General features: G+C 42.1%; 7 protein-coding genes across 9 annotated transcripts; all 7 read right to left on the bottom strand.

Moving 5' to 3' along the window:
- Positions 1–2214: 2214 nt before the first annotated feature.
- LOC6590596 (tetraspanin-9) lies at positions 2215–3506 on the bottom strand. Its single transcript, XM_002015525.2, has 4 exons — positions 3217–3506; positions 2972–3154; positions 2536–2898; positions 2215–2477 (listed from the first exon to the last, which is right to left on the bottom strand). The coding sequence occupies exons 1-4, from the start codon at positions 3274–3276 to the stop codon at positions 2397–2399; spliced, it is 687 nt and encodes a 228-aa protein (XP_002015561.1). The 5' UTR covers positions 3277–3506; the 3' UTR covers positions 2215–2396.
- A 321-nt stretch (positions 3507–3827) lies between these two features.
- LOC6590595 (protein late bloomer) lies at positions 3828–5245 on the bottom strand. 3 transcript variants are annotated; one of them, XM_002015524.2, is made up of 5 exons: positions 5022–5232; positions 4755–4949; positions 4534–4698; positions 4274–4471; positions 3828–4102 (listed from the first exon to the last, which is right to left on the bottom strand). In XM_002015524.2, the coding sequence occupies exons 1-5, from the start codon at positions 5079–5081 to the stop codon at positions 4025–4027; spliced, it is 696 nt and encodes a 231-aa protein (XP_002015560.2). In that variant the 5' UTR covers positions 5082–5232; the 3' UTR covers positions 3828–4024. The 3 variants fall into 3 exon arrangements, with proteins under 3 accessions (XP_002015560.2, XP_026841620.1, XP_026841621.1); XM_026985819.1 differs by having other exon boundaries at positions 4037–4113; positions 5022–5245; XM_026985820.1 differs by lacking the exon at positions 3828–4102 and having other exon boundaries at positions 4280–4471; positions 4757–4949; positions 5022–5240.
- Positions 5246–5641: 396 nt separating this feature from the next.
- Positions 5642–9897, bottom strand: LOC6590594 (23 kDa integral membrane protein). Its single transcript, XM_002015523.2, has 5 exons — positions 9608–9897; positions 6539–6703; positions 6301–6477; positions 6065–6238; positions 5642–6003 (listed from the first exon to the last, which is right to left on the bottom strand). Exons 1-5 carry the CDS (start codon positions 9665–9667, stop codon positions 5923–5925), a joined length of 657 nt encoding a protein of 218 aa, XP_002015559.1. The 5' UTR covers positions 9668–9897; the 3' UTR covers positions 5642–5922.
- A 743-nt stretch (positions 9898–10640) lies between these two features.
- Positions 10641–13409, bottom strand: LOC6590593 (protein late bloomer). Its single transcript, XM_002015522.2, has 6 exons — positions 13356–13409; positions 12894–13062; positions 11574–11747; positions 11342–11503; positions 11085–11282; positions 10641–11012 (listed from the first exon to the last, which is right to left on the bottom strand). Exons 2-6 carry the CDS (start codon positions 12948–12950, stop codon positions 10941–10943), a joined length of 663 nt encoding a protein of 220 aa, XP_002015558.1. The 5' UTR covers positions 12951–13062; positions 13356–13409; the 3' UTR covers positions 10641–10940.
- A 3407-nt stretch (positions 13410–16816) lies between these two features.
- Positions 16817–17317, bottom strand: LOC113565249. The gene is made up of 3 exons (XM_026987036.1): positions 17214–17317; positions 17030–17156; positions 16817–16965 (listed from the first exon to the last, which is right to left on the bottom strand). Exons 1-3 carry the CDS (start codon positions 17271–17273, stop codon positions 16817–16819), a joined length of 336 nt encoding a protein of 111 aa, XP_026842837.1. The 5' UTR covers positions 17274–17317.
- A 204-nt stretch (positions 17318–17521) lies between these two features.
- LOC113565182 lies at positions 17522–18234 on the bottom strand. The gene is made up of 5 exons (XM_026986502.1): positions 18114–18234; positions 17962–18059; positions 17764–17902; positions 17611–17697; positions 17522–17539 (listed from the first exon to the last, which is right to left on the bottom strand). The coding sequence occupies exons 1-4, from the start codon at positions 18232–18234 to the stop codon at positions 17642–17644; spliced, it is 414 nt and encodes a 137-aa protein (XP_026842303.1). The 3' UTR covers positions 17522–17539; positions 17611–17641.
- Positions 18235–18671: 437 nt separating this feature from the next.
- LOC6590592 (23 kDa integral membrane protein) lies at positions 18672–24701 on the bottom strand. The gene is made up of 5 exons (XM_026985708.1): positions 24633–24701; positions 23630–23714; positions 19592–19954; positions 19332–19523; positions 18672–19270 (listed from the first exon to the last, which is right to left on the bottom strand). The coding sequence occupies exons 2-5, from the start codon at positions 23687–23689 to the stop codon at positions 19199–19201; spliced, it is 687 nt and encodes a 228-aa protein (XP_026841509.1). The 5' UTR covers positions 23690–23714; positions 24633–24701; the 3' UTR covers positions 18672–19198.
- Positions 24702–25840: the final 1139 nt, after the last annotated feature.

Here is a 25840-nt window from a genome sequence, read left to right as displayed (position 1 = left end):
AAAATTAATGTACATACATATGTACGATACATTATAAGACTAAAATTATTTTGTATTTATAAGTAAATCGTGTGGCACTAGGATAATGTACAAATAAATAAATAAAAAAATTAAGTAAAATAGTTTATATTACATCAAAGTCTCTTCAAATTTCCTTTGAGTCTTCGTCCAAACAGTCGTTGTCGCGTTGGATCTGCCTCTTCACGATCCTGTACAACCGCCACCCGCATAGGGCCCCATTAGTCTGAAAGGGAAAGAGTGCTTGAAGGAGAGTCCGACTGGGTACTGGGTATACGCACCCCAACCACTATGAGCACCCAACAGGCCAGTTTTAGGAGGAGTAATTTGCTAAAGACATAATCAGAGAATTGGGTTTTGCAGCCGTACGGGTGAAGGGGCGAGTCGAATTCGGATTCTTCGTCTATGCAGCAGCTCTTTGGCGGGTGAAGGTGGATCTTCGAGTAGTCGTCGGCGCCGTTCACGCCACAGCACTTTAAAAACTTCTCATAGAACCCTAGGCGCCGTTGCAATGCCAGGCCCCTCCTATCCGCTTCCCACAGGTCATCAAAGATTCTGCCGATGCGGACCGAGCTATTCGCGGCCTCGTAGAGGAGCAGTAGCTGGCTGAATATTTGCAGCATTGCTATAGCCACATACTAGAGCAAAACGAAAAGTTTAAATCCATATTTTTTGATTGAAAATAAGGCAGAAAGCACGTAAAGACAGCACGTACAGCACAGCTCATATACTCAGTCAATATGTCGATGCTCGAGGATCAATTCGATTTCTCAATGAGTAGCTTTTCAGTTCAATACATTAAAAAAAACAGTGATTTTAAACCCGGATTATATGATGACAATGAACAGCTTCGACATGCCGAAGCTTCAAATACCCTGACAAACTATATTCCAAAATATATGTATCGGGTTGAATGGGAATGTCTTAAAAGATGGCTTCCAAGCCATGAGCATTCGAAAGTCTTTGATGGATCTTAAATGCTGTACGGTGGATTTTTTCCACAAATCACGAAGTCTATAGCAGAATATAAGTGGAAAATCGGATCAATGTAGGCCGAATAACAAAGTGTCAGCTAAAAAAATAACTGTGCTATATATCAACCGATTTATGTGTAATGTCGAGACTTTCAGCGACTATCGGGACATCATTTACACTCGTAGTTCTATGAATACTCACATTTCTTAGACAGTTGAGCGACTCGTTTTTGGCTGCTCCCCTGCAAAATATCGACAGGATCAGTCCAACAGCTCCTTGGGCAATAGTCAAGCTGCCGGCGACTTTCTCAAGAGTGCTGACCTCGTCAATAAAAAACGATATGCCACATACAATAACCAACAGTGAAACCGTCTGCAGAGGGCATGAAGTATCAGAAACGCGGAACGGTGCGGCAGCATTAAACTTACAGCATGAACAAAGTTCATCGAGATCAACATTTTCTTTAGTGACGAAGCCATGGTATGGACGATCCGAGCCGAAGATGGTAATGCTTATTTGACTTCCGAAAAGCAGCGAATTTATTGCGAAATTCTGTCTATCAAATGTCACGGCTAGTTCCGTTCTACAGCTTACATTCGATATATTTCAGAGCTGTGACACGAATGACAGTGAAACTGAAACTGACTTCGAAACTCTTTTGGAGTAACCCCAATGCGAAAGTGTTTTCCAATTCCGTCCGGCAATGAAATACACAGAGGAATAGAAACATGTTTTTTTGAATAAATAGAGTTTGAATAGTCCAGCATTGTGTTAATGGGTGGACTCCCTGATATTCCAACCCAATCCAAAACCATAAGCCTAAAAGGGAAAAACTCCCCCTTAGATTCGAAAGTAGACGACCACAGCACTCCAACAACCGTTCCAGGGATCCAGCGTTCTGATTTCCACCGGAAGCTAATGGGATTGTTCCACAAATAAAATCACTAAAAAGCAGAGCACCTACAGGGAACACAGCACCTCAAACACTTTCAGCATTGACAACTATCAATCTTTTCTTCCCTGAAGAGAAGGAAAGGGACACAGACCGCTGCCTTTCAGTGCCTTCATATGATGGAGTACGTACTTAGCGGTTAGAAACGTAGCAGGGAGGATCAGTTTGCGTTTCGTTCAACCAGAGCCTTTCCAGCTGCATCAGGCCTTTAGGCATATCGTCTCAATGCATCCCCTGATCCCCACAAGACAGCACTGCACAGCGAGCCGGACATTAGATCAGAACAACTTTTACTTTGATATTGTGAGTACTTGATACATACGAGTATTACAGAATTAAGCGATTACGAAATTGCTCATTAGTTTGTGTTGAGTTGCAAAAAGTACAGGAGTGATTAGAAACCGGCTTGTAATATTATTTAATTTAATACTTATGTAACTTAAGATGTGCCTCACATCCAGACCGCGTTGTTGCGTCGACTCTGGTTCTTGACGCTGCTGTACAGCAGCCAGCCGAACACGGCCCCGACAGCCTGAAACGGAGAGAAAGCGCCTTAGTTTGAGATGGGGAAAGGAATGGAGGCGACTTACCTCGCCAATGATGAGCAGCCAGCAGACGATCTTGAACACCAGGAGCTTGTCGTCGAGATACTCCACGAATTCGGCCTTGCAGCCGACCTTGTAGACACTCGTGCTGTCCACGCATTTGTTGTCCAGGCAACAGCTGGAGGGTATGGCATGGTGGATGATCCAGTAATCCTCGGAGCTGTTGACCCCGCAGCAGTGCAGCCAGTTTTCGTAGTAGGCCAGGGCGCCGGACTCGTTGCGCTCCGCCTCCCAGAGGCGATCGAAGCCCTCGTTGATGCTGCCCGAGAGGCCGTCCTTGGTGCCGTGCGATGCCATGCTGAGGAACAGCAGCTGGGTGAGGATCAGCACCACCACGACTCCCACATACTGGCGAAAAATAGAGAATTTTACAACGGAGATCACGATCACGCTTGCCGAAGATAAAAGACCAGGTACTCACAATCAAGAGCCGGACTGGGGACTCGTGAATGGCCGCCAGGCAGCCAAAGACCGCTATGACCAATATGACAGCGCCCAGGCCAATGATCAGGCCCCCGGCCACGTTCTCACCAATGCTGACTGCATTCTCGGCGGCGCTGATCAAAAAGAAAATTCCAAAGGCAATCAGCACCAGACCCAGCACCTGTAGAATTCCCAGAGAGTCAGAGACACACGCAGACAGATGCTCTGCCCACTCATACTCACGGCAAATACGAAATTGAGCAAAAGTAAGAGATGCTTCACTGTAGTGGAGGCCAGACCCATGTTGACTCTGGACGAGGACGCACCGAACAGAACTGAACTGAAGATGGGAACTGCGTCTCTGTGGCTAGTCTCAACTGTTGGAATCAGCCAAATTATACAGAATGCATCGAGCAGGGTTACGTATATGGCAATAGCCAATAGCCAGTTTCAGCTGCGTATCTGACGGATACAGCACAGGCGGAGTACAAGATCTCTCTGTCTATTCCGTTCGCTGTTGATCGCTGCTGATCGCTGCTGCTGACCGCTGTGTTTCAGTGGCGTGAATCAACTGAAACAGTGTGTTTTTGTTTTGACTACATTCTACCTATCTATATGTATCTGTATCTCTGTATACGAATATACTCGTAAATCTGTGAGTGAAAATCGAGAGCGGCGCCGTGCATCGCCCACCTAGCTTGGCCCCGTCTGCCGTCTGCCGCCTCCCGTCTACTGTCTCTTTGTGCGAGAGGCTTTCCTATTTATCTCCGGATCCCATCTGCTCGTCTCGTATGCCTGCTGGCCAAAACAGTTTTCTGTTTTCTTGTAAAATTTCAGTCAATGGCAACAACAGGTTTTCGGTTATTTTCGTTTTCGTTTTTATTTCTTGTCTCCGCGTGGGAGCAAGTTTACAATTTTATGAATGAATACTAGGTATCTGTAGCCTAAGTTGATTAAATTACAATCACAATATGCCAAGGCTCGTGGGCCAGGAAATAACACACACAAGTAGTGATAATACAGCTCGAGAAGTCGACAGTAAGAATTTAATTTAATTATAGAATCGTACGCGATCGCGATGGTTTCGTATGCTGTCCACCAGGTAGCAGGTGGTCACAGAACCAGCAAACTGTAATTAAACTTGAATAATTAGGGGATACAACAATAAATATGATACCTGTGGAAAGGTGCAATGTATGGAAGCGATGCAAGAGATGCAATGAATGAAGCAACGATTGAATTTATATGATTCATATGAGTAGATCGATTGGATAGCAAATGGCATAGACAGCAGACCCACCTCAGTGAGAATAAGGAACCAACTCAGCGAATGAAAATTCGCAGTCTTTCCGCCGAGGTACTCCTTGAACTTAATCTCGCAGCCTGCCATATACAGATTCAAGGGCTTTGTGCAGTCCAGATCGAGGCAGCAGCTCGCTGGCAGCTCCTTGTCCAGATGCATATAGTCCTCGGCACTGTTGCGACCACAGCAGTGCAGCTAAAAACATTGAAAGGGGTTCAAGTTGGGCTCGAAGGTAATCAAGGACGGAGGCAGCTCACCCAGTGCTCGTAGGTGTTCAGGGTGCTGTTCCCCACATGCTGATGATCCCACAGATCGTCGAAGCCTTGACGCAGGCTGTCCGGCAGTGTGTCCTTGCTGGCTGCAAAGCTGATGCTGAACATCACGAACTGAACCACCAAGAGCAGAACCAACAGAACCGCATACTGCAAAAGAGAGTATAAGGATTGAGATGGGTATTCTTGAGGGAGATCCCACTTACACAGATCAACATAGTCCTGGAGTCCCTGCCCATGGCCACACAGCCGAAGATGCTGGCTAGAATGATGACAGAGCCCAGCAGGATGCAGAGCACGGCGGCCAGGTCCTCGCCATGATCGAGGACCACCACGCTCTGCTCATCAGCGAGGCTCTCCAGCAGCCAGGCTCCATACCAGATGAGCAGACAGCCCCCCACCTAAGAAGATCCATCGATTGATGCCAATGTCAGGAGTTCAGTTGTTACTCAGAACTATTTTTAAGCACTTACAGCACAAATCCCGCTGATGACACACAAAATATATCTGAGCAGGCGGCTGCTGCGGTACATGACGCCGGAGAGGAGTGGAGAGGAGAGAGAGATCGCAGCTCGTAGCTAATAATCGGAATTTTCACAAGAGTTTTTCCGCTGGGGGCGAGCACACCTTGGGCCTTGCCATCAAATCATCGACTAAAGTCCCATAATCTTCATTTGTTTGTCTGAGGCTGACAAAGCGTTGGGAAACGATTAACCCATAGATACAGATATTTTGTGTGGATGGGATGTCTCTGCCTCGGACTCTGTCGCCATCCATCCGGCCCGGAGCGTTGCAGTGGCCAAAATACACAGAGAGAAAGACAGAGAGGTTCGGCATAGATAAAAGCTCAGGGGAAATAAAGAATATAGAATATACTCGTGGAACAGAAACAAAAATTAGCGTACGGCGCCCGCCCACGGATCTGCCCCACAAGACATGAGAGACAGCATGTGTCCACCCTCACCTTGCGCCCCCTCGGATTTCCCCCGATTCCCCCGAATACTCATAACTGCGGGCCGTCATCTTATTTATCATCCGAATGATGTCAACAGCAGTTTCCCAAAACCAGAAATGAAATTCCCGAACCACCGAACGAACTATGAAGAATTCTTTATTTTGGTTTTGGCTGATCTGTTCGAAATGTTGTTACAAAAGATTGTGGCTTAAGTCGAGCTTAGATTAGATTAAATTAAAATGTAAATGGTTAGTTCTCGCCCTACCCAGAATTATCCTCTTTGCCAGATATACTTTGGAACTACTATTGTTTGGCTTCAGGTATTTGCATTGCGAGTTCTTTGGCCTTAAGTATGCGCTTTATAAAGTTGGTTTTTTGAAATGCATTATACTCAAAAATGTTCTACACTAATTTGGCAACTATTTCTGGTAGTACTTCGAGCGGCGCCAGCGATTCACAATGCTGTTGGCGAGGACATAGGCCAGCAGGGCGCAAATGATCTACAAATGAAAGAGTGAAAACATAAATGCGAATTCAACTGAAGGAAGGACCCGCACTAACCTCCACTCCCACCAGAACCAGGGAGACAAAGTTGAAGGTTGTCCAACGTGAGGCAATAAAGTCCAGAAACTTTTGCCGACAGCCCTCCAGATTGAGTTTGTCCGTCTGGCTGTTGTAGCAACTATTTGGGGGCAGCATATAGTCCTTGGGTCCCACATTGCCACAGCAGTCCAACTGAATGGGGGAATCCCTCAGGGGATTAAGGAAATTCGGGACTAAAGATCGGACCAACTCACCCAACGCTCGAGGCTGGCGATTTGGCTCTGATTGCCGGGCTTGATGGGCACGGGCTGATCGTTCCACAGCTGATCGAAGGTCTTGTCCACATTGATCAGCAACGAGGTTTGGAATATCCACAGGAAACCCACCACCAGGACTTCCAGCACAACCAGAACTACCAGAATGAACACAAACTGAGAAAAGAAAAGATTAAGTTTCAGCTCATTCTCTGAGTTGTGTTAGTGTTGCACTTACCGTCTTTGAAATGTTGCTGCTCTCGCGCGCTGCCCCCAGGGCGCCAAAGAGGGCGGTCAGCACCACAACCACGCCCAGGCCAATGATGACGAAGGCGGCGGTGTTGAAATGCTCAAATTTATAGATGACGTGCACCCCAAGGCCGATCACAATCAGGCCGAAAATCTGTCGAAGGGAGAGAGGCGGAGAATGCTTGATTAAATATTGCCCAAAGGTGATAAAAGTCTGTATACAAGTCGCTTAATTGAAGGTCATGCTTAGATCTAATAGTCGTATGCAAATTATGGCTTGCTCGAACATTTCCCACGTGCCGCCGCCACCCCCGTGGACCACTCATACGCAGTGTTGCAGGCTGTTGGAAGGAATACTCTACCATGTGATCAGTAATGTTGTATGCTTCGGCGGCAGGCCAGAGCTACTCGGGCCATCTAATGTCATCATAAATTACGTATACGTCGAGTGGTGCAGTGATCGTTCGCCTCTCACTTGCAACGCTAGTTGCAACTTTAAATTTAACGCAATGACTCATCCATCCACCAATTCAATGCGAAATTTCACACACTTCTGCCAAATGTAGACTGTTTGTGGATGGCCACTTGGCAGTTTGCCCAAAGCCCCCGAGGAATACACAGAAAAATAATTCTCCTGCCGAAAGTGAGTGGATGAAATGCGTAATAATTGTACGAGTATTTCCACGTTGCTGATCTTTGAATTCAGCAACCTGTTGCCGCCACAACCCAACCGTTTGTACATTGTATACAATTATCATTACAACTGTCGTCTAAACCAGTCGCCAGAATCGTTGACTTTGACGTGACTTGTTTGTTTGTCACTCGAGCTAGAGGCACTCGAGCTCGAGGCACTGCCTCACCTTTGAAGCGGCTCCAAAACCAACTTACAGCACACGGTGTACTTAAAATTATGAATGATTTAGCCGATTAATCATTTGGGCTGGGGTACACAAATTTGATCGGTTTTGGCTGTAATCCATAGCCAAGACCGTTTAGGGATTGCTTAAAAGTAGTTAAAGCCAATCAATGTTGTGCTCGGACTTGGGTAACAGCTGTGCATATTCAATGAGGATTGCAACTAAATATGGATGTAGATAAAGGCATTTACATTAATTGAGTTATAATCGAAATGGGGAATCGACAGTGCCCCATCAATTAACGAGTGAAGATGAGCTCTAGACATCTGGCAGCACGTGGTAACCACGTATCTATGAGTATACAACGCCATTTAATTGTAATTTATTATGCTCCGCCGCCCCATTCCCAGTACAGACCCAAATTTCAAGGGCCTCTATGTACTGCGTCATCGAATGAGGAATCAAAGCATGGAGGCACGTTCTCGGTGGAGCTCCCATGGAAATTGGGAACAGGCGACTGGCTTTACTCGCAGTAGAAATGGAAACGAAGCATGCCCGAATCTGGAATTGCTTAAGAACATTGAACCATAATTAGACTTTGTAATTGCCAGCCGAATGTTGGGACTGGACTTAATTCGTAGTGGAACTATACAAACAGTCGTAGTTTATATGGGGTCTGAACCCACTCAACTTTCGTTTGATATCTAAGACTGTCACAAGTGCTTAAGGCACTAAGGAGACACTCACTCAGTCCCATAAAAAGGCGATAAGAACTTGGTGTTGGCAACAGGGAGACAGTGCAAAAGCCAAAAACCTTTTATTAATTTGCTCTCTTTTCCCGCCCATAAGCATACGCATACGCGGCCAAACAATTAAACACAATTATCACCCGAGAGCGCAAGGTCAGACTAGTGGGACACACTATATACTATAGTATGTGCATAATTTGCATGTCGTCTGATAAGGCTGCCACTCCACAGATCGGCGAGTGGGTAGATCGATTGCCAGAGCCAGTACATAAAATAAATGCCCAAAAACGAAGCCAGACGGACAAACTATGGCAGCTGTCATTGAGTTGCCTATTTGCCAGAGATTTATGTGGGTTTCTGTCACTCGGCACCAGCAGCAAGGTGAGACAAAGACTTGGCCCTACCCTACAGCAGACCAGACCAGACCCTACAATATGGTCCCCACACCCAAATGAAGTAATGCTGGGCCTCGGCCTCAGCATTATTGAAATCTCTCGGCGCGCAAATCGAGAGTGAACTCGCCTGGAACCGAATGCGGAAAATTGCTCATACGCCGCGTTGTGCGCGCTGGCATTTCCTCAGCCTTCGGTCGCATTCCATTTTGAAAACAAATTCTAGAAAAATGCCCAAAACATCTAAGAAATGACATCAACGCACGAGTATATGTAAAGTCTCGCCCAAGTAAAACAAACTACAACAAACAAACAGCCACGAAGCTACGAAAAAATCAAATAGATTTCTATATCTTTTTTCGTTCAGGGTTAAGTAGTGGCAGGCGGGCGTGGGTGACCAAGTTTTGCGTTTGGCTGCCAGCAGAAATGTGGAAAAAACTCAAATAAAAAGCTCAGCAAGAATATAAACAAAATCACTAAATAAATAAATTATTAAATCATTTTTACTCAAAGATATTTTTGTACAAAACTGTTACGTAGAAGGACAGCATCTGGAAAGCTTATGCGCCAGACTGACTGAACTGGATATTGGACAAAATGTTGATGGTTTTATGTCTCGAATTTGCATCAAAATGCGCCACAAAACAAACCGACAAACAGCCTTCAGTATTCATTTGAATGGTTGTTAACTAAACGAATGGAAAACTATCCGACTAGAAAATAGCAATAGTTTTTATAGCCCAATGTTGATGTTCTACGCTATCAAATAAACAATTGCCCCGCACATCAAAGACTGATGTATCTCCGAATGAACTTGGACCGATCGAGGCATTGTCTGGGCGGGAGAAATATTCTACAGCAAGATCTGGCATTTAGCCAAAGGCAGACAGACCCAAGTCAGTTCAGCTGGCCGCGGTAATTTCCCTGCAATTAGCCTTGCCTTGGCCCGCTCTTACGATTAATTCGTGTTTTAATGCTATCTGGGGTCATGAAGCTGCCACACAGAACTCGACGCTGGCTCTCTATGAACCGATCACAATGAGAGGTTCGCGGTACTCACAGCATAGATGATGTCCCAAAAGAGGGCAAACACTTTCAGCACATTGGTGGAACAGGCCATTTTCGATTATCCAATCTCTAACAGAGATTATCTATATGTTTTCTATAAAGGTATCTGTGCACAAGTGGTTATTTTTATCGAATATACAAGTGTTCTTTCTTCTTCTCCACCTGGCAACCCGCGCGGTTTTGTTTTGTTGACAAACGGAAAATACTTCAATCTATTTAAACGGTTGCTGTGGGTTCCCCAAAACCCGGTTCATGTTCTCCGCGCGAATGTTAACTGAAAACTGTGCGGTCCGTTCCACAGTTGCTGATAGCGCGAAAAAATAAACGTTTGGTTTGGCGAACGCGAACACAGTGGCAACGGAACGAAACGAAAAGCTTCGGCACGAAATGGAATCGAAACTGGCCGGTTCGTTCGGCGCGTTTTCCACACTTATCTATGTGGGCATTACGTACATATATACATACATACATACATATGTATAATGAAATATATGAATAAAAGGAAAGCGAAGCTATAGCCAATTCTGTTCTATTTTTATTTTATTATTTTGCAAGTGTGCCATGCAACTCTCTGGCTTTTTTGGTTTATTAAATAAATCAGTTTTAGTTAAATTTTTGTGCCGTTAGCAGATGAATCTGTTTTATACATATATCTCTTTCAGGGTTACGATCCAGCTGAGAGATATTTTGTGGAGCAAAATTTGTGATTGTGATCATCGAGAGAATTCATGTATGTATTTATATACAGTCTCAGGATGGCATATGAAAGTAGAGACTTAGCTTATAAGGTTTGACCGTCAGAAATCCGGCCAGTTGAAGATAAAATGCTCCAGATGAAATGCTCCATGCTCCAGAGTATTCACACAGGCATTCTGTCGACCCTACGCGGTAGCGACAGTTGGTAGTGGCTGAGACTTCGATTGCGCTCCTTGCACATGATTTTTAAGGTATTGCCGGAATCAATATCAATAGATCTGGAAACTGTGGAGCCAGAATCTATCAACTATTTTATAAACTTCTTTGACTGTTTTATTTAGCAATATATTCAAATAAATAATATTAAAATTAATTCACATTTCTTAGCCTAAGATTTGAGTGTGATGTACAGCTAAAATTTGCATTGAAATTAGTTCGTGAGTTATATAAGCTGTGTTTTGTGAGTGTGTGTGTATTGTACTTATTTAAATACTCGTATCTCCCGGTTTCCAATTTTAAATTTCCAACAACTGTTTTTCAAGTCTTACTTAACGCTTGCTAATAACAAATTCCGTTTAGAATAATAACCAATTGGTCAATTGGCTAATTTCGTAGTTTTCGGGATAGTCTTAAAAGTACGAGCGCCGCTGATCGTTCCGAATGCTGTTGCACAGCCGGATCGAGATGACACTGATCAGGAGCTGAGAATGGAGTAATAAAGTTCGTTAAAGGTAAGTTTGTGGAGAGGTATACGGCGTCTACGGATCACCCACCTCGATGCCAATCAGCACACAGCCGAGAATGTTGAAAATCTGCAGTAGCTGCAGCCAATAGTTTTCGAACTCCTTTCGGCAGCCGTTGGGGATGAGGTTCTCAGCCTTGCTCTTGTCATGGTTGCGGAAACAGGTCTCTGGGGGCAGTCGCTCGTTGACAATGTAATCCTGGGGACTGCCACGACCGCAGCACTGGAACTGTAAGAAACAGAGTTTTACGTAAGAGTTTCCCAGAAGATACGAATTCTGGCACTCACCCAGTTCTGATAGATGGACATGGCGCCGGGACTGTTGAGCTCCTCCTCCCAAGTGGCCTCAATCGGGTTGGCCAGATTGGAGGCTACAGAGCTTTCATTGTGGATAAGCAAAAACACCACAGCGAACTGGGTGGCAATAATCAGCCACAGGAATACCACGAACTGTAACAACGAGGATATCCATCATTAGAGACATCACTATAGAAACAGTTATAACGAGTTTTCCACCTACCGTGACAGTGCAGCACACACTTTCCTTCCAAGCGGACAGATATCCCCATAGGAGGATTACCAGGGCGACCGCTCCCAGATAAATGAATGCGTAGGCCGACAGCCCTCCAATTTCGTTTAGATCATAGGACACCACGACATAGATGCCGAAAGATATCAGCACCAGGGCCAGCAGCTGTATGGGAGGAAAGCGACAACAAATTAATAATTGGATACAACAATTCCCGAGACAACAATTCCACTTCAATGATTTTGGACCACAGACAAGGCAAAAGTAAGGCACTTAAATGGATAGGCGCCGAGTAGGCTAGTCTGACTGGCGTCCGGGAATGGTATGGCTGGGTGGGATGGCAGGGAATTATTTATGCCAGACGGTAAATGGGTCACATGGAGGTCGCCCTCGGCAAAACAATCCTGACGGGGATTTGCGTATGCGCTGTAGGCAAGGTCATTTACTATGTGTAGTTAACGTTCATATCAGGTATCAGAGACTTGGCCAACCTGATTGTTTGACTGGTTGTAAATTATTCAAAATTTGTTCAAGCCAACAAAAGCCGGAGAGTTTATGACGCCAGCACTGGTATTTTTAGCCGGTTAACGTTGCACAATCATCGATGAGTAAACATGGTTTTCAAGCCTTTCCTCTTAAGATAGTACAACTTAATTGCTATTGATTTATCTAGTTTGAGAAGGCTGTCCAATCTAGAAAATGGTTGATATAAGCCTGCCGGAAATTCATCCTGATTCATTTATTAACTGAAAACTACACATTACAGAAGCCTGGCGGGAACATCTGCCCATGGCGCCCGCATCGATTGGACATTCAAAATGGATGAGCCTACGATTAAATGTGATGGATATACAGAGCGCATTACATATGCTGACCTTCAGGACCATCTGTCTATTCTCACCGTTGCTAGCAATTAAAGAGGTATAAATAAACCAAGCATTTGATAATTTTGGAAACTAGTTTGCCGAAAGATACATACATATGTATGTATTTTTACTAAGGTGCAACTCTCCTAGCAACACAAAGTGAATGATATTTATGCGATTAGCACGCAAAAGCTTCTTTTGATTCATTTTGCAGCGATAAGGTTGTTCCAGCGAAAACAACCTCATAACGGGAGGCGGTAACAGTATGATATTATGCGTGCTGTTTCTTTTATCAGAACACAGAGTACTAATACAGGGAATAGTAATAAATTGCGCCAAGTGGTTTTGTGATTGTGGTTGGGGTGTTTACATCAGGTCAATTGACCCAATTGCCTTAGCTGTCGCAAATTGAAAAGAAAAGCAAAGGAAAGAGGAGGGCACTTACCGCACAAACAATGTCCAGGGCATACACGAACACCTTGAGAGCCGACGTGGACGACATGGCGGGTGATTGAGCTGGTCGGCTGGTCCGCTAGATGATGCTTCCTGAGATTCCTGGGATTCCTTGGGAGGACGGACGGCGAAGTTCTTCTGGGCCTGGGCGGGAGAGCAAGCTGCTTGCGCAGCGGAAACTTGTTTTTATTTCTGTTTTTTCTTTTGCCTCTCCTTCGTGCGCTCTCAGCTCAGAAACTCAGAAGCTCAACAACTTTCTGCTCTCTGCTCTCAATGAGATCATAACGTAATGTAATCTACGGAGTGCTCGCAATGTAATTCTTGGAATCGCGAATTCGTCACTTATCAATGTTCAATGTTTACACATTTGCCCACTATAGAACACCGACTAACTGCACTTTCCCACCTCATTTCGTTTCGAGTTGAATGACTCAGTGGCATTCTCTCGCCCTACCTTCGTCACGAAGCAATGCGTTGTGCCGATTTCTCCGTCGACCGTCAAAACAAAAATGAGCACCAAAAGCTTTCGAATGGCGGCTAAATGGCTAGCTTCTGTAAAAAGCTTCGAGACGCATAGTTGCCATACCAGGCCGATGGTATTAAGAGACTTCAACTGAAAAGAGAGCCGACTTTTAAGGCCTGTCCAAACGGGGCAGCAGCAGCCTGCTATACCAGCCAGAAACGAATGCTATCATATCGGGGTGTTGCGACACGCGTCATCCATCATTTGAATTTATTGTAATTTTTTTAATTATCACAATTTATTTGGGCTTTTTACAGATTCACGATAGAACGTAAGTACCACATACAAAGTGCATATGCTGAAGGCTGTGCGAGATAATGTCACTTCGGTTACTATTTGTATAAATATTGCATTTAATTACCCTCAATATAAATACAGGTTATTCCACCGTAAGCATCAAAGGAGTCGCTATATTCGTATTGCCAGGCAAATCGTATGTTCCAGACGATAAACATTAGATTAGCCAAGACAGACACTAAAGTCCAAGTGAAAAGTATCCCCTTTAACTAGACTTGAAAGAGTTGGATAAGTTATACATTTGTGATTTAGGAGCTTAAAATCAAACCTTTAATTTTCCGCACACTAATGATAGACCATAGGCAGCATTGGCTAATTGAATGACTCCCAGCATTACCCAAATATTTAAGAAGTCTTTAAAGTAGATACATAAATATTTTGAAATTCTGATCAGCAGTCATATTCAAGCCCTACCTTCATCGAGTGTCTCTTCTTCGGTAAGGAATATAAACACCACATTTACGAAGATCAAACCCACTAGATACCCATTGAAAACCACAAATGGAACAAAGACAACTATTAACAAGTTTTGACACATCCCAAAGAAGGTTGAACAAGAAATAATTTGTTAGTCCGACAATACTTCGATTGGTAGCAATATACTCCAGTAAATTTACCTAATTCTCTAATTATCCTAAATTACCTAATTATCATTCATCGAAAGTGTTTTCAGTTAATATTTATTTTGTTTCAGTTGCATATAAATAACGGAGTCCATACTGTAATCCATTGCCAAAAGAACACACAACTATGGAAATTTCTGCCAAAATGTAAACCTTGCCAAAAATCATTAAAAGTCATTAAAACCCGATTTCCATACAACTTAGTTTCGATTTTTCTTTTAATTTATTTTAAATTTAACCAATTGACGTATAATTTCATTATTTTTGTCAAATTGTATTTTTTGTTTTTTTATCTGTGATAATATTTTATATTCAAATAAAAAATAAAAATAAAAAAATAAATAAAAATAAAATAAAATTAGCTTTGATTTTAAAACCAGGCACCGTAAATAGGAGTTATGACCGCAAATCTTACATAAATAAATCAATGTGAAGGAAATATGTTACGGCAACATGGAAAACACCAATATTCATATTTTCACCATATTTACCTATGTATATCAGAAAGAAACTTCTGTTTCCCACCATTTATTTAAAAAATCTAAAATAAAAGTTAAATTGAATACCTTTTTTGACCCAAGTGGTGTATTACCATACATATCAAAATATTCTTGATATCTATGATTCAATACATTTCATATGATACATCGCATGTCCTTCAAAGTCGAATATTAATGGTCCTACACCACTTGGTTCAAAAAATTAGTGCAACCTCAAAAACCAGTTCCGGTTCAAGTCAGATACCGTACCGTATACAGGGCTATCTAATTACTACTAAAATAATAAATTATTTTTTTAATTCCTTATTCCGTATCTATTCCAAGTATTTATTAGAAGTTACTTCATGTTTTACTTAGCTGTTTCGTCAAAAGAACAGTATTTCAGGTTTGTGCAATTAAAGTAAACCAATACCAAAACATAAATGGCAAAACCTAGAAGAAGGAAAAAAAATGCGAATTAATCATGATTAGGGTATTTCTGATTACATACATATCTGAACGAAATGGAAAACCAAGTAGGGTTCCCAAATTTGAATACTCTCCAAAATGGTTATGAAAACCATCCCGATCTCGACAATTACGAACACCACAATCCAAAGGCACAACAGTAGTTTTATCTGAAAGCACCTAAAATATGAAAAGGAGTTGTACATTATTTTGCACATAAATCACCTACTTTAAATTGCACATAATTCAAGTAGAGTCCAGTTCCAGCGAGCAGGGTCGCCCAAAAATCTAATATATACACAAAATCCCCTTCAGAATTTAATTCCTGGCACAAATCTTCGTCAAAATAGTAAGCATATAGATGAAGAGTTATACAATAAAGCGAGATAAAACCGATCATCAAAAATGAAATATATGCGAAAATAGAACAAATGGGCTTGCACATTTCAGACGTTTGTGTTCTCGAAGGTGAAGTTCTACTAACTTCTTTCACCAAAGCCCATTGAATGGGTAATTGTATTGTCTAATATCATAATTGATAATAATTTTGAGGACATCAGCAGCGAAATGGGGGTAATTGAGGAGACGAATTGCAGAATCATTCGATTCAATATATGTAAATACATATGACTATACTTATTGTGCTATATCGTTGAGGTCTATTTAAAAAATCCTTTCCGTTTTAGTTGGCTATTTTTTCAATAGAGCAATACTTTAGGTTTTTGTAAGTCCTGCAAACGAGGACAAAAAGATATGCGGCCAAACCTAGAATAATGAAGGAAAGGCGAATCGATCAAAATCGAATTATGGAATTTCCTCTTTACCTACATACATACATATATGCATTAAATGTAGAGCTGAGTAGGGTACCCAATTCTGAATACTTTCCAAAATGATTATAAAAACCATCTCGATCTCGACAATAACAAACACGACAATCCAGAGGCAGAGCAGCAGTTTTATCTGAAATTACTTAAAATATAAGATGGTGCTTGAGACATCTCTCAGTTTACCAACTTTGAAGTTCGTATAATGCAAATACAGTCCACTGGCAGCCAGCAGGACTCCCAAAAATTCCAGGTAGTACACATCGTGGATATCACCACAACATTCCTTGAAGCCTTCTTGGACAAAATAGTAGGAGTATAAGTAAAAATTTGTTGAAATAAACACTACAGAGCCAGTCAGCAAAAAAGAGAGATATGCGAAAACGGAGCACATCGGCATCGGCTTGCACATTTTCGGAAAAGAACCCGCACACCTCTTATTGAGTAATGAAATTGTATTATCCATTAGTGTCGTAATTGACAATAGTCATGGGAGCACAACATTATGAAGGTAATTCGGCAGATGGGTTGAAATTATCAGAGAGCTTCGCATTCATCAAAAAAGGGAAGCGAAGGTAGATAGGGAAGATAATAACCATCAGGCAAAGACCAATGGCGACGGCCAAGCTAGACTTTATTCTTGTTAAATTTAATGTTTACATTTTATAGATATATATCATAAATATAATACAGTGTGCTTAGGAATATATTTTATTGCGATCATTTCGTACAGATCCAGAAGGAACTATAATGGCTCCCAAAATGGTCCTTATCCAACGATTTCTTACGATGTCCTTACATACTAAAACGTGTAAGAGGACTGTTATAAAGCTGCTCACCAAAGTTCCTGAGAAAATATAGATAATTATAATTTAAAAAGGATATCCATTTGAGAGTATGTAGATAACCACCAGCACATATAAGAGTTCCCTGCCATAGCGGATGATCCCTTAGGAGCCTTGCAAAGACAATATAACCAAACATCAGGACAATTATGTGGGCAGTGACAATGAGCCAATTATAGAAAACTTGAAATTCCTGGAATATAGCCAACATTGGGTTCCTTAAGTTTAAAGAATAATCCATTTAACCGACCTTATAATTGCCAGATACCAACAAGAATCCACTACTGCCGTAGAGCGCGAACAATATCATAGACTGTTCGAATGAATAGGTTTCACAGTACTCCTCCCAAGAGTCTAAAGGTGAGCAACATTATTTCAGTTCATAATGTGATGATATATCACTTACTCAACTGAATACAATCTACCAGGCAGGGCAAAAATTTGGAAAATAGTTCCCAAGTTAGGGTAAAGTAAAGGCTGAGACCCAGAAAAACGCAGAAGTTGCAGTTCATGATCGAAACCACTACGAATATCCACTGGAAATCAACTGCAGTGCAGGTCCTGAGCTGCACGGATCTGCATTAATCATCATTAATCATCATTAATCATTATAATTGATACTCATTAAGCAGAGCCATTACCAGTACCTTTAAGTATGAATATATGTACAAACCCTATCTATTCCTCTGGTCTGGCGGAAAAAGTGACTGTCAAGCAGCAAACAATCATGTAACCTTTACGACAATCGGATAAGCAGATAAATACCAAACATATGATGTAACCAAATGCTATTTGCTTACCAAGAGCAAAGTAATTTCGAACCATCTCATGAATGCCATAGAACTCATCGTGGAAGTCGTGCAGAAGCAAGTGAAGAGTAAGGCCAGCTACAATGTAGATCCATGTCATGAGCACCCACCACTGCAGATAGCAGACGTCCTATCCCATTGAATTACAGATATGTATACACATATGAAGTGTCGCATCTGATATCAAACCTTGAACTTAAGTATGGTCATCAGTGTCCCGCACATGCTATGAAGTGTCCACATATCAAAATAGTGTTTCATCCTAAAAATATCGGGATCGCCTCTATCTAAAGGAAATACTTTTAGTTACTTTAGTTGCTCGAAATGTCGGTAAAGCTTACTGGTGGTTCCATGACGAATACGCTTGTAGTCCTGCAGCATACAACAGATTATAATCATGTGTATTACGAGCGATGCAACGAAAAGGACATGTTTCAGACAGTTTTGGAGCACACAACACATGTCCGATGCGTAAAATGAACTGAGCCATACTTTCACCAGCAGAGCAGTCAAAAATAAGTGTGAACACTTGGGTTTATACGGATACAGATGACACTTCAATTATTACTTATAGGCCTGTGCCTATTTGGTAAGCAGATGTACAAATATATATATATATGTTGGTGTACACTGCAGGGCATAACGTTTAGTGAAGCGAATAAGGGCAATAGGTTGGTGCCATGGCAACTCAGGACCCAACAAAGCCCAGCGATTACAGGGGAGGGGGGCATGTTTACCAGTGAAATTATATAATAACATGGCTGTGGTATATAAATACATAGTAAATGCTTTATTCATAAATGTTCGGGTTCTCGCTGACCTGATGCATTTTTACAAAAATTCAAATCTTATCCAGAGATTCTACTATACAAATATGAATAGAATGAACAGTGTACATATATGTATGTATGTATTGTATATTTAATAACTTTATATAAAGGTATATTTCATTTGGAGCGGGGGTTTTTCAACAGTTAAAAAAACAATAAAATGGTTATGGTTACGTTTCAGCGTGGCTCTACCACCAGCTCCATTAGGGTTGTTCTCGCTCGGATTTCGGCTCAACAAGTTCGAGTGGATTGTACAAAGGCTTTGGGAATTGTATCGCTAGCTCATTCAGTACGCAAATATACGAATTATTTCAATAATACATAGGATATACAAAATGTAAGCGTTTCATATCGCCTTAGACTAAGCAATTTTCTTGTCTACTCCTTCATTTTTTGACAAATAATTTAATTATTTTTAACCAAATGGTTTACTCCAATGTGTTCTCTCTCCTCCTTGGCTTAATTTTTTCGAGTTCTGTGTGTGTGTAGGTGTGCGTTCAACGACGATAAAGAGTTAATGAGAATGTGTGTGAGTGTTTTTGTGTGTGTTTTGTGGATGTTGTGCGGATGCGGATGCGTCTGAGCTGCACATTGCCTTAGTATGCATTCCGACGCTTGTAGTTGCGCACGTTGTTGGCCAAGCAGCAGGCGAAGATGAAGCCAACCAGCTGTAATTGTAATTTGATTATTTAACTGGCTCCAAAGGTGTAATCTTATGGCAGCACTCACCTCAACTCCAATCAGGCCGATGGCCACATACTTGGCGTTGTCAGTGCTGACAGACATAAAGTCCACGAACTTGCCACGGCATCCTCCATAGATGTTAGCCGGGTTCAGGCAGCTTCCGTCGCAGCAGCTATCGGGCAGTGCTTGCAGATTGATCAAATAATCGGCCGACGAAGCACGACCGCAGCATTTCAACTAGGATGCGGGAAGGAATTCGTTAGCATTGCAATAAATAAACATCAAATTGTGCGAGGATTACTCACCGATTTCTGAATAGCATCAAAGACACCTCCCTCACGGGCCTCACGCGACTCCCAGGCCTGGTCGACTACCCTGCCCATGGCTTCCTCGAACTTGTCCTTGTTGGTGTACAGCAGCACCACAATGGTCAGCTGCACGATCAGCAGGATCAACAGGAAGACGGCATAGCTCATGGTCATGCACACCGACTCGCGTATCGCTCCACAGCAGCCCAGGAACGAGATGAACACGACAATCGACCCGATGCCGATCAAGATGATCGGCATGAGGGCCTGCGGGGGAAAGCCCACCTGTCCATTCACCTCAATGGTGCCAATGCTCTTAAGGATCAGCACGCCATACACAATACTCAGAATGCCGATGACCTGTGGACAGACAGACAGAAAGGATAGTCATGTGGTTAGAAGGAGTGCTGCAGTGCTGCAGTGCTGCAGTGTAACTATCGATCTAGACCGGTCGACAAACTTGGGCCATAAATGGCTCGCATTGCATAAGGCAGCTAGCTGGCCGCTGCCAACACTTGCAGCTAAATATAGTTCAAATTAATCAGCTGCCCGCTCGTTTAGTTTAATTGAAAATGGAGTGCAAGGGAGCTGCCAATTACCATGCTGAAAGACTTAATTACCGCCGAGACCCGGAGCTGACCTCAGGGATGCCGCCTCCCCCAGATATGTCCAGGCACGCCAGCGGCCAGCGGTGCTCATCCCCGGCGGCTAACTAATGATAATTAAAATAAGTAAACGCGTTACGTAATACCCAGTTAGCACTACAATTAATATTAGACTAAAAATGGTATTTGCAGGCAAACAAAACTTGTGCAGAGGACGCGGCGATTAGATAAGGTGAACAGAACAGAGTAACCTTCAAACAGAACCTTCACATCTCCCACATTTCACTTGGCATTCACATTCACACACGACAATGCTGCGGGATAAATCTTCACAAGGTCTAAAGTGCACTGCAATTTGGGTGCTTTTTTATGACGATCGAGGGTCCCAGCGAGAGCCAGACAATGCAAGAGCAACTTTGATCTCTCAACGCCAACGACAGCTCTACGAGTATTAATTGAATTTACTTGATTTCATGATGCATACCAGCTCGTTTGCTTAAACATCTGTATCCATATTGTAGACGAGTACTGTATCTGTATATGTATCTCAACACGATGTGTATGTGCGGTCAGTGAGTGGGCATACCTCAATTCCAATTTCCACTCGTTTAGAACTCGAGAACTCGAACAGAGATCGGAATATCTCTGTGGGCGGCCGCGGCGGCGGCTGGCTATGAATGATTTCATCTCAAAATTGACCCAAAAATCGCATTGTAATATTTAAACAAAGTGAGTGTTGGTCGCTCTGCTAATTGTCCCACTTTGCTACACTAATCAACAGAAATACTCGTATAGTGCAAACAAGTAGGTAATACTCGGGTACTACAAAAGAAATGAAAAGAGTTCGCCGACTTGGATCCCGTTTGGGAAGCCAGCTTTTCCTCTCCAACTTTTACTTAGCCCCGTTTTTCGCTAACGAGGACATTACACAATTCATATCAAAATGGCCGAGACAGAGACAATGTGTGCCACATTCCACAGAAAGCTGTCAGCAGCAGGCAGCTTCAATGACGTCAGACGGAAATGAAAATGGAATGCAAATTATTTTCGCCAAATACCGAGTACTCCAACAAGGGTCTGAGATCATTAGTGGAGAGTGGTGCGCCCCCGAAAAGAGCAGAAAACAACCCTCCAAAATAAAATACTTTTCTTTCTGCAATAAAGAGATGGATATACATATGTATATATACATATATTTTAATGGGGATTGGAGGGGGACCACACCCAGAACAAACTCTGAATTGCGTTGTTTGGCGCCAAATTGTATCTTCTGTGTCCATCGCAGCGAACAGCGAAGAGACGGATATGGGGGGATACACAGATAGAGATAGAGATAGAGAGTGTGAGACTGAGAGAAGAGTTACGCATTATGCAACAGGACACACATATGCGTGTCTAGAACGTGTAATTGAAAGATGACAATTAACAGCTAAATTACCCGAGACATGCAATTGGGATCTGATAAGCATATACATATGTATGTACATACATACTGTGAAAGCTCAACAAGCAGACACCCTTTTCCCTCACTGAAAGGGGGGTGGCTTACTCTTGGTTTTGCTCAGCAAATGTGTACATAAATTATTTATTTAGATGCTCAGGAAGTTGAGTTTTCCCAGCTGAAAAAATTACCGAGAACTCGGCGCTGTTGCACTTAATGGCCGCCAGACACAGTTCAGATTTGTCATTAGCCACGGCTGCAATTGTCGCTAGGTTCTAACTCGGACTCGATTCGATCCACAGACGTGCGGAGACTACGAAACTTGAATCCATGGGGGTAAATACACATAGCCACAGACACAGTCATAGCCATGTTTTGAACTTGGATTTTCCCCCTTATATGCGCAGAGGGTATTTGTAATTTTCGTCAGTTGTTTGTAACAGCAAGAAGATACTCGAAAAATATAACAATGGTATTTAAAGGCTCTATGGGCGAACAGAATATTGATGTAAACAAAAAACTAGCCCCCAAAGACTTGGATAAAATTTCAATGGATATTCCAGTCCCTCAACTACTAGGGTATGTTCACTTCGGGGTGCGTAAGTCATTTTTCATGCTTTTGTTGCAAAATGTATTAGCTTTTGTTGATATAGTGGTTGTTGCTATGGTTGTTGCTGTCCCCTCAAGCGTTGCGGGGTCATTGTTGGTGTGGGTTTTGTTGTCGCTACGGGGCCGGCTCTCCAACAGGCGGCTTGGCTTGGCTCGCTAATTATTTGGTATGGCTGTCTGTCAGGTGTGTTATGTACTCGGATAACGCAGTTAAATAAGTATGTATGTATCTGCACACAGCCATGCACTGCGAGTGCATCGTGTCCCCGGAGTTTCTTGCACGTGTAAATGTAGAGTATGGAAACAAAAAAACTGCTGCGCCGACAACAACCAGTTGATTGTTCTTGTCTTTTTCTTGTTGTTTTATCTCGTTTCTCTAGAGCAACAAGTTTTTTTGTGTTTGTCGTTTCTCGTTTCTCCTTTTTCGTTTTCCTTTTGTGATGAGTTTCTGTCTTATTTGCTCTCTTGTATACATATACATACATATACTTGTATATACTCGTATATATTTTTAAGTTTCGCTTCGGTTTTTCAGAGTACACTTTTTACTTTTTGTGATTCACGCGGCGTTAATTTGCGATCCCACAACGAATACTAAATATTCACAAATTTTGTTGGCTTTACGATGAGTTTAATAAGATTTGCTTGAATTATTATTTACAGCACATTTCGCTTAAGGCCGAAGATCCAGAAGGTCGACAATAACAGGGGGACGTACGAATGCGGGAGTGAATCGTTTTATTTGAATCATCCCTTTTCCATGACATCAGAGAGAGATCCGATCGGAGCAATGTGCTTTTTGTGACGCCAATCAAAAAATGAGCTTGAATTACAGGAATCTGCAGACTCTGAGATTATTATGCCAGAAAATAAGCAGAGCGTCCACGGGCAGGAAAACAAACAAATGAAAGGGGACTCCTATCACCGCTCCCGGAATCACAGTGCTCCCCCTCCACTAAGCATAGCATGAGTATAGAGGAGATAAATGCTGAATTCCAGTTTTTGTGGCGGCGTTGGAAGCTGAACGGAAGGCGATGGATGATGTCATCAAACTTCAATAGCAAGACAAACAACACAGTCACGAGGAGCTCAAAGCGTTCTCTCCGTTGAAATTTCCCAGAAGGGGTTCAGGGGCGCCGTCTGTCTGCCCTAAGGCGTAACGCTGGAAATACGCTTTTTTTAAATGCATATTTCATATGTATGCCATAATATTGAATAAATTTCACCAATTTTTTATTTGTTCGTATTTCAACAGACAGCGTTTAGGTAACAGTTTGTCTCCCACCTTATGGAATGGCTTTCGAGCTTGTTTGTACCGGTTTCGTTTTCGTTTCGGGGTTTCGGTTTTCGGTTTATGTTCGCTTTGGCAATAGTACTCACCGACACAATGGTATTGAATATGAAGAGTATGTATTTGGCCAGAGATGTTCCACAGTCCATTTTGATGGGAGTTTTTCTGAATCACCTGCAATTGGAATCAATTTCGTTTAAACAATGCTCATGTTATGTCAATTATCAAATTACTCTACGGATATATAAAATAATTCCTAATATTCGTTGTTTATTCAACTGTAAATGAATGCCAACAAATGTTCGCTTTAATGTACATATGTACATATGTATGTATGTACATACATTTTAATTGTGAAATTAAAAAACTTTTATTGTGGTTTAATTCCCCGGAACCAAGTATTTACTTTACTGCGGCTGGTGCTACATTCACGACTTTTCCGACCTTACTTTTTTTGTAACGAGGGCTTGAATCAGAATATACTACAAAGGTCGCATTTCCTCGCAGATAAGGAGCTCTCAGCTCTCGAAGCATCCATTGTCTGCAACGTCATTATCATTCTTTTCTTTTCCTACGTCCTTCCGAACGAGTTGCGAGGCCAACAAAAGAAAATAATACAGCGTGCAACTTTTTCAACAACAAGTATGAGGAGGAGAAGAAGAACGACAATGGCAGGCGTCAATGGTGCTAGAGAATTAAAAGAGGAAAACGAGAGGAAAAAAGTTCAGTGCACTCTGCATCATCAGAAAACAAGAGCCACAATGCCGCCGTATTGTTGTTTTAATTTCATACAATTTTCTTCCGCTTTTCACACACAAGTTTTCCCCTTGCCCCGCCACGCCTCGCCGCACTTTCCGCTGCGCATACTACGTCTCGGCACATCTTTCTTCTCCCTCCCCGCACACAAACACACACATACTCCATCAACAACCACTTTCAGCGGCGTCGGGGCCCAGCATCTATTTCTTGGCTGGAGTTTCGAGCAGCTGTCAAGACAACAGGGAAAACTCTGTGCAGTTCTGTTCTCCTAATTCTATAAACCATAAACACAAAACCACTTTTCTATTCAAAATAGCGCACGCCTTCTGTTACCTTTTGTTTTAAAAAATTTCGTTCGAACCAGCGCGTAACCGACACGTTCAACGGGAAATTCGACAATGCAGAAACAGTGGGACCGCGGATTTATCGATAAGACGAACTTAGCCCACATAAGCCCCCTCTACTTAAAAAGTTCAACTACTTGAGGTAAATAGCGGAATGTATTAACGATTGTTAATTGTTCTTTTAGATTCATGCCATCTTTCATCTGGACTTAAAAATAACCACCTTAACTTTCACCTCAACTACGTTAACATTATTAAATATTCATTATTTTCGGTGGAAAATTGAAATACCCCCTTGGCTTGCAATGGGTTAATCGTTCTCCGTCGAATATTGGAAAGCATATTGCTCAATTTTGATGTTCCGTAGAATATTACTAGCTAGACAAAACATTTAGTCATGCCCACCCAATTTGATCCGATTAATGAATCAATTTTCTACTTAGCTGGCTTATTTTAACCACTTGCTTTTATTGCATTTTGCGTAAAAATTGGTTTTAGCGAAAATGGTCAAACAAATGAAACGTAAGAGAAAAATCGTTCTAATTGCTCAATTTCTTTCTTCCGTTGAATAATGCTGCCTAACTAAAACCCTTAGTTCTGCCCACATAATTTTATCCGATTAATGAATAAATTTTCTACTTAACTAGCTTATTTTAACCACTTGCACGTTTATTATCTTCCGACGAATATTCCCAGCTATATAGATCTCTCATGTTTGCCCAGATAATTTTATATGATTGATGAATCAATTTTGAACAGGATTAACTACTTTTAAGTACGCAGACTCATTTGTTGTCGACCAGGGTATGGGCATTTCGGGCACCCTATTTCGTTACTATTATATTAAGATACTGTTTTCCAAGCTGCTTTCAAATGTAATTAATAAAGGCCTTGTGTTAGATTGTATTTTTTGGTCTATTCATGCATTTGATTAGGTGTTTGTAAATAAATTCTGATCCCAGTACCAGTTTTTGCTGTCTATAAGAAGAAGAATAATTGCAAAATATCGTTTAAAACAGAGACTGACTAGTTTCTGTATTAATTAGAGCCTGGGATGACAAATATTTTCTCAGTTCTATAACATCCATTTCCCCCTGGGTGAAATTTGTTGTGAACCGGGTATTGCCAAAATTATCTCCCGTTGAATATTTCAAGCTATATAGAGTTTTCAGCTTTGCCGACTTAGCTTTATCCCAT

Source organism: Drosophila persimilis, unplaced genomic scaffold, assembly GCF_003286085.1.
Source record: "Drosophila persimilis strain 14011-0111.01,24,50 unplaced genomic scaffold, DperRS2 tig00000002-arrow-pilon, whole genome shotgun sequence".
In the NCBI taxonomy this organism is placed as follows: Eukaryota; Metazoa; Arthropoda; class Insecta; order Diptera; family Drosophilidae; genus Drosophila; species Drosophila persimilis.
Note: the sequence above shows the minus strand (reverse complement) of the source record. Positions and strands in the feature narration are given on the sequence as shown.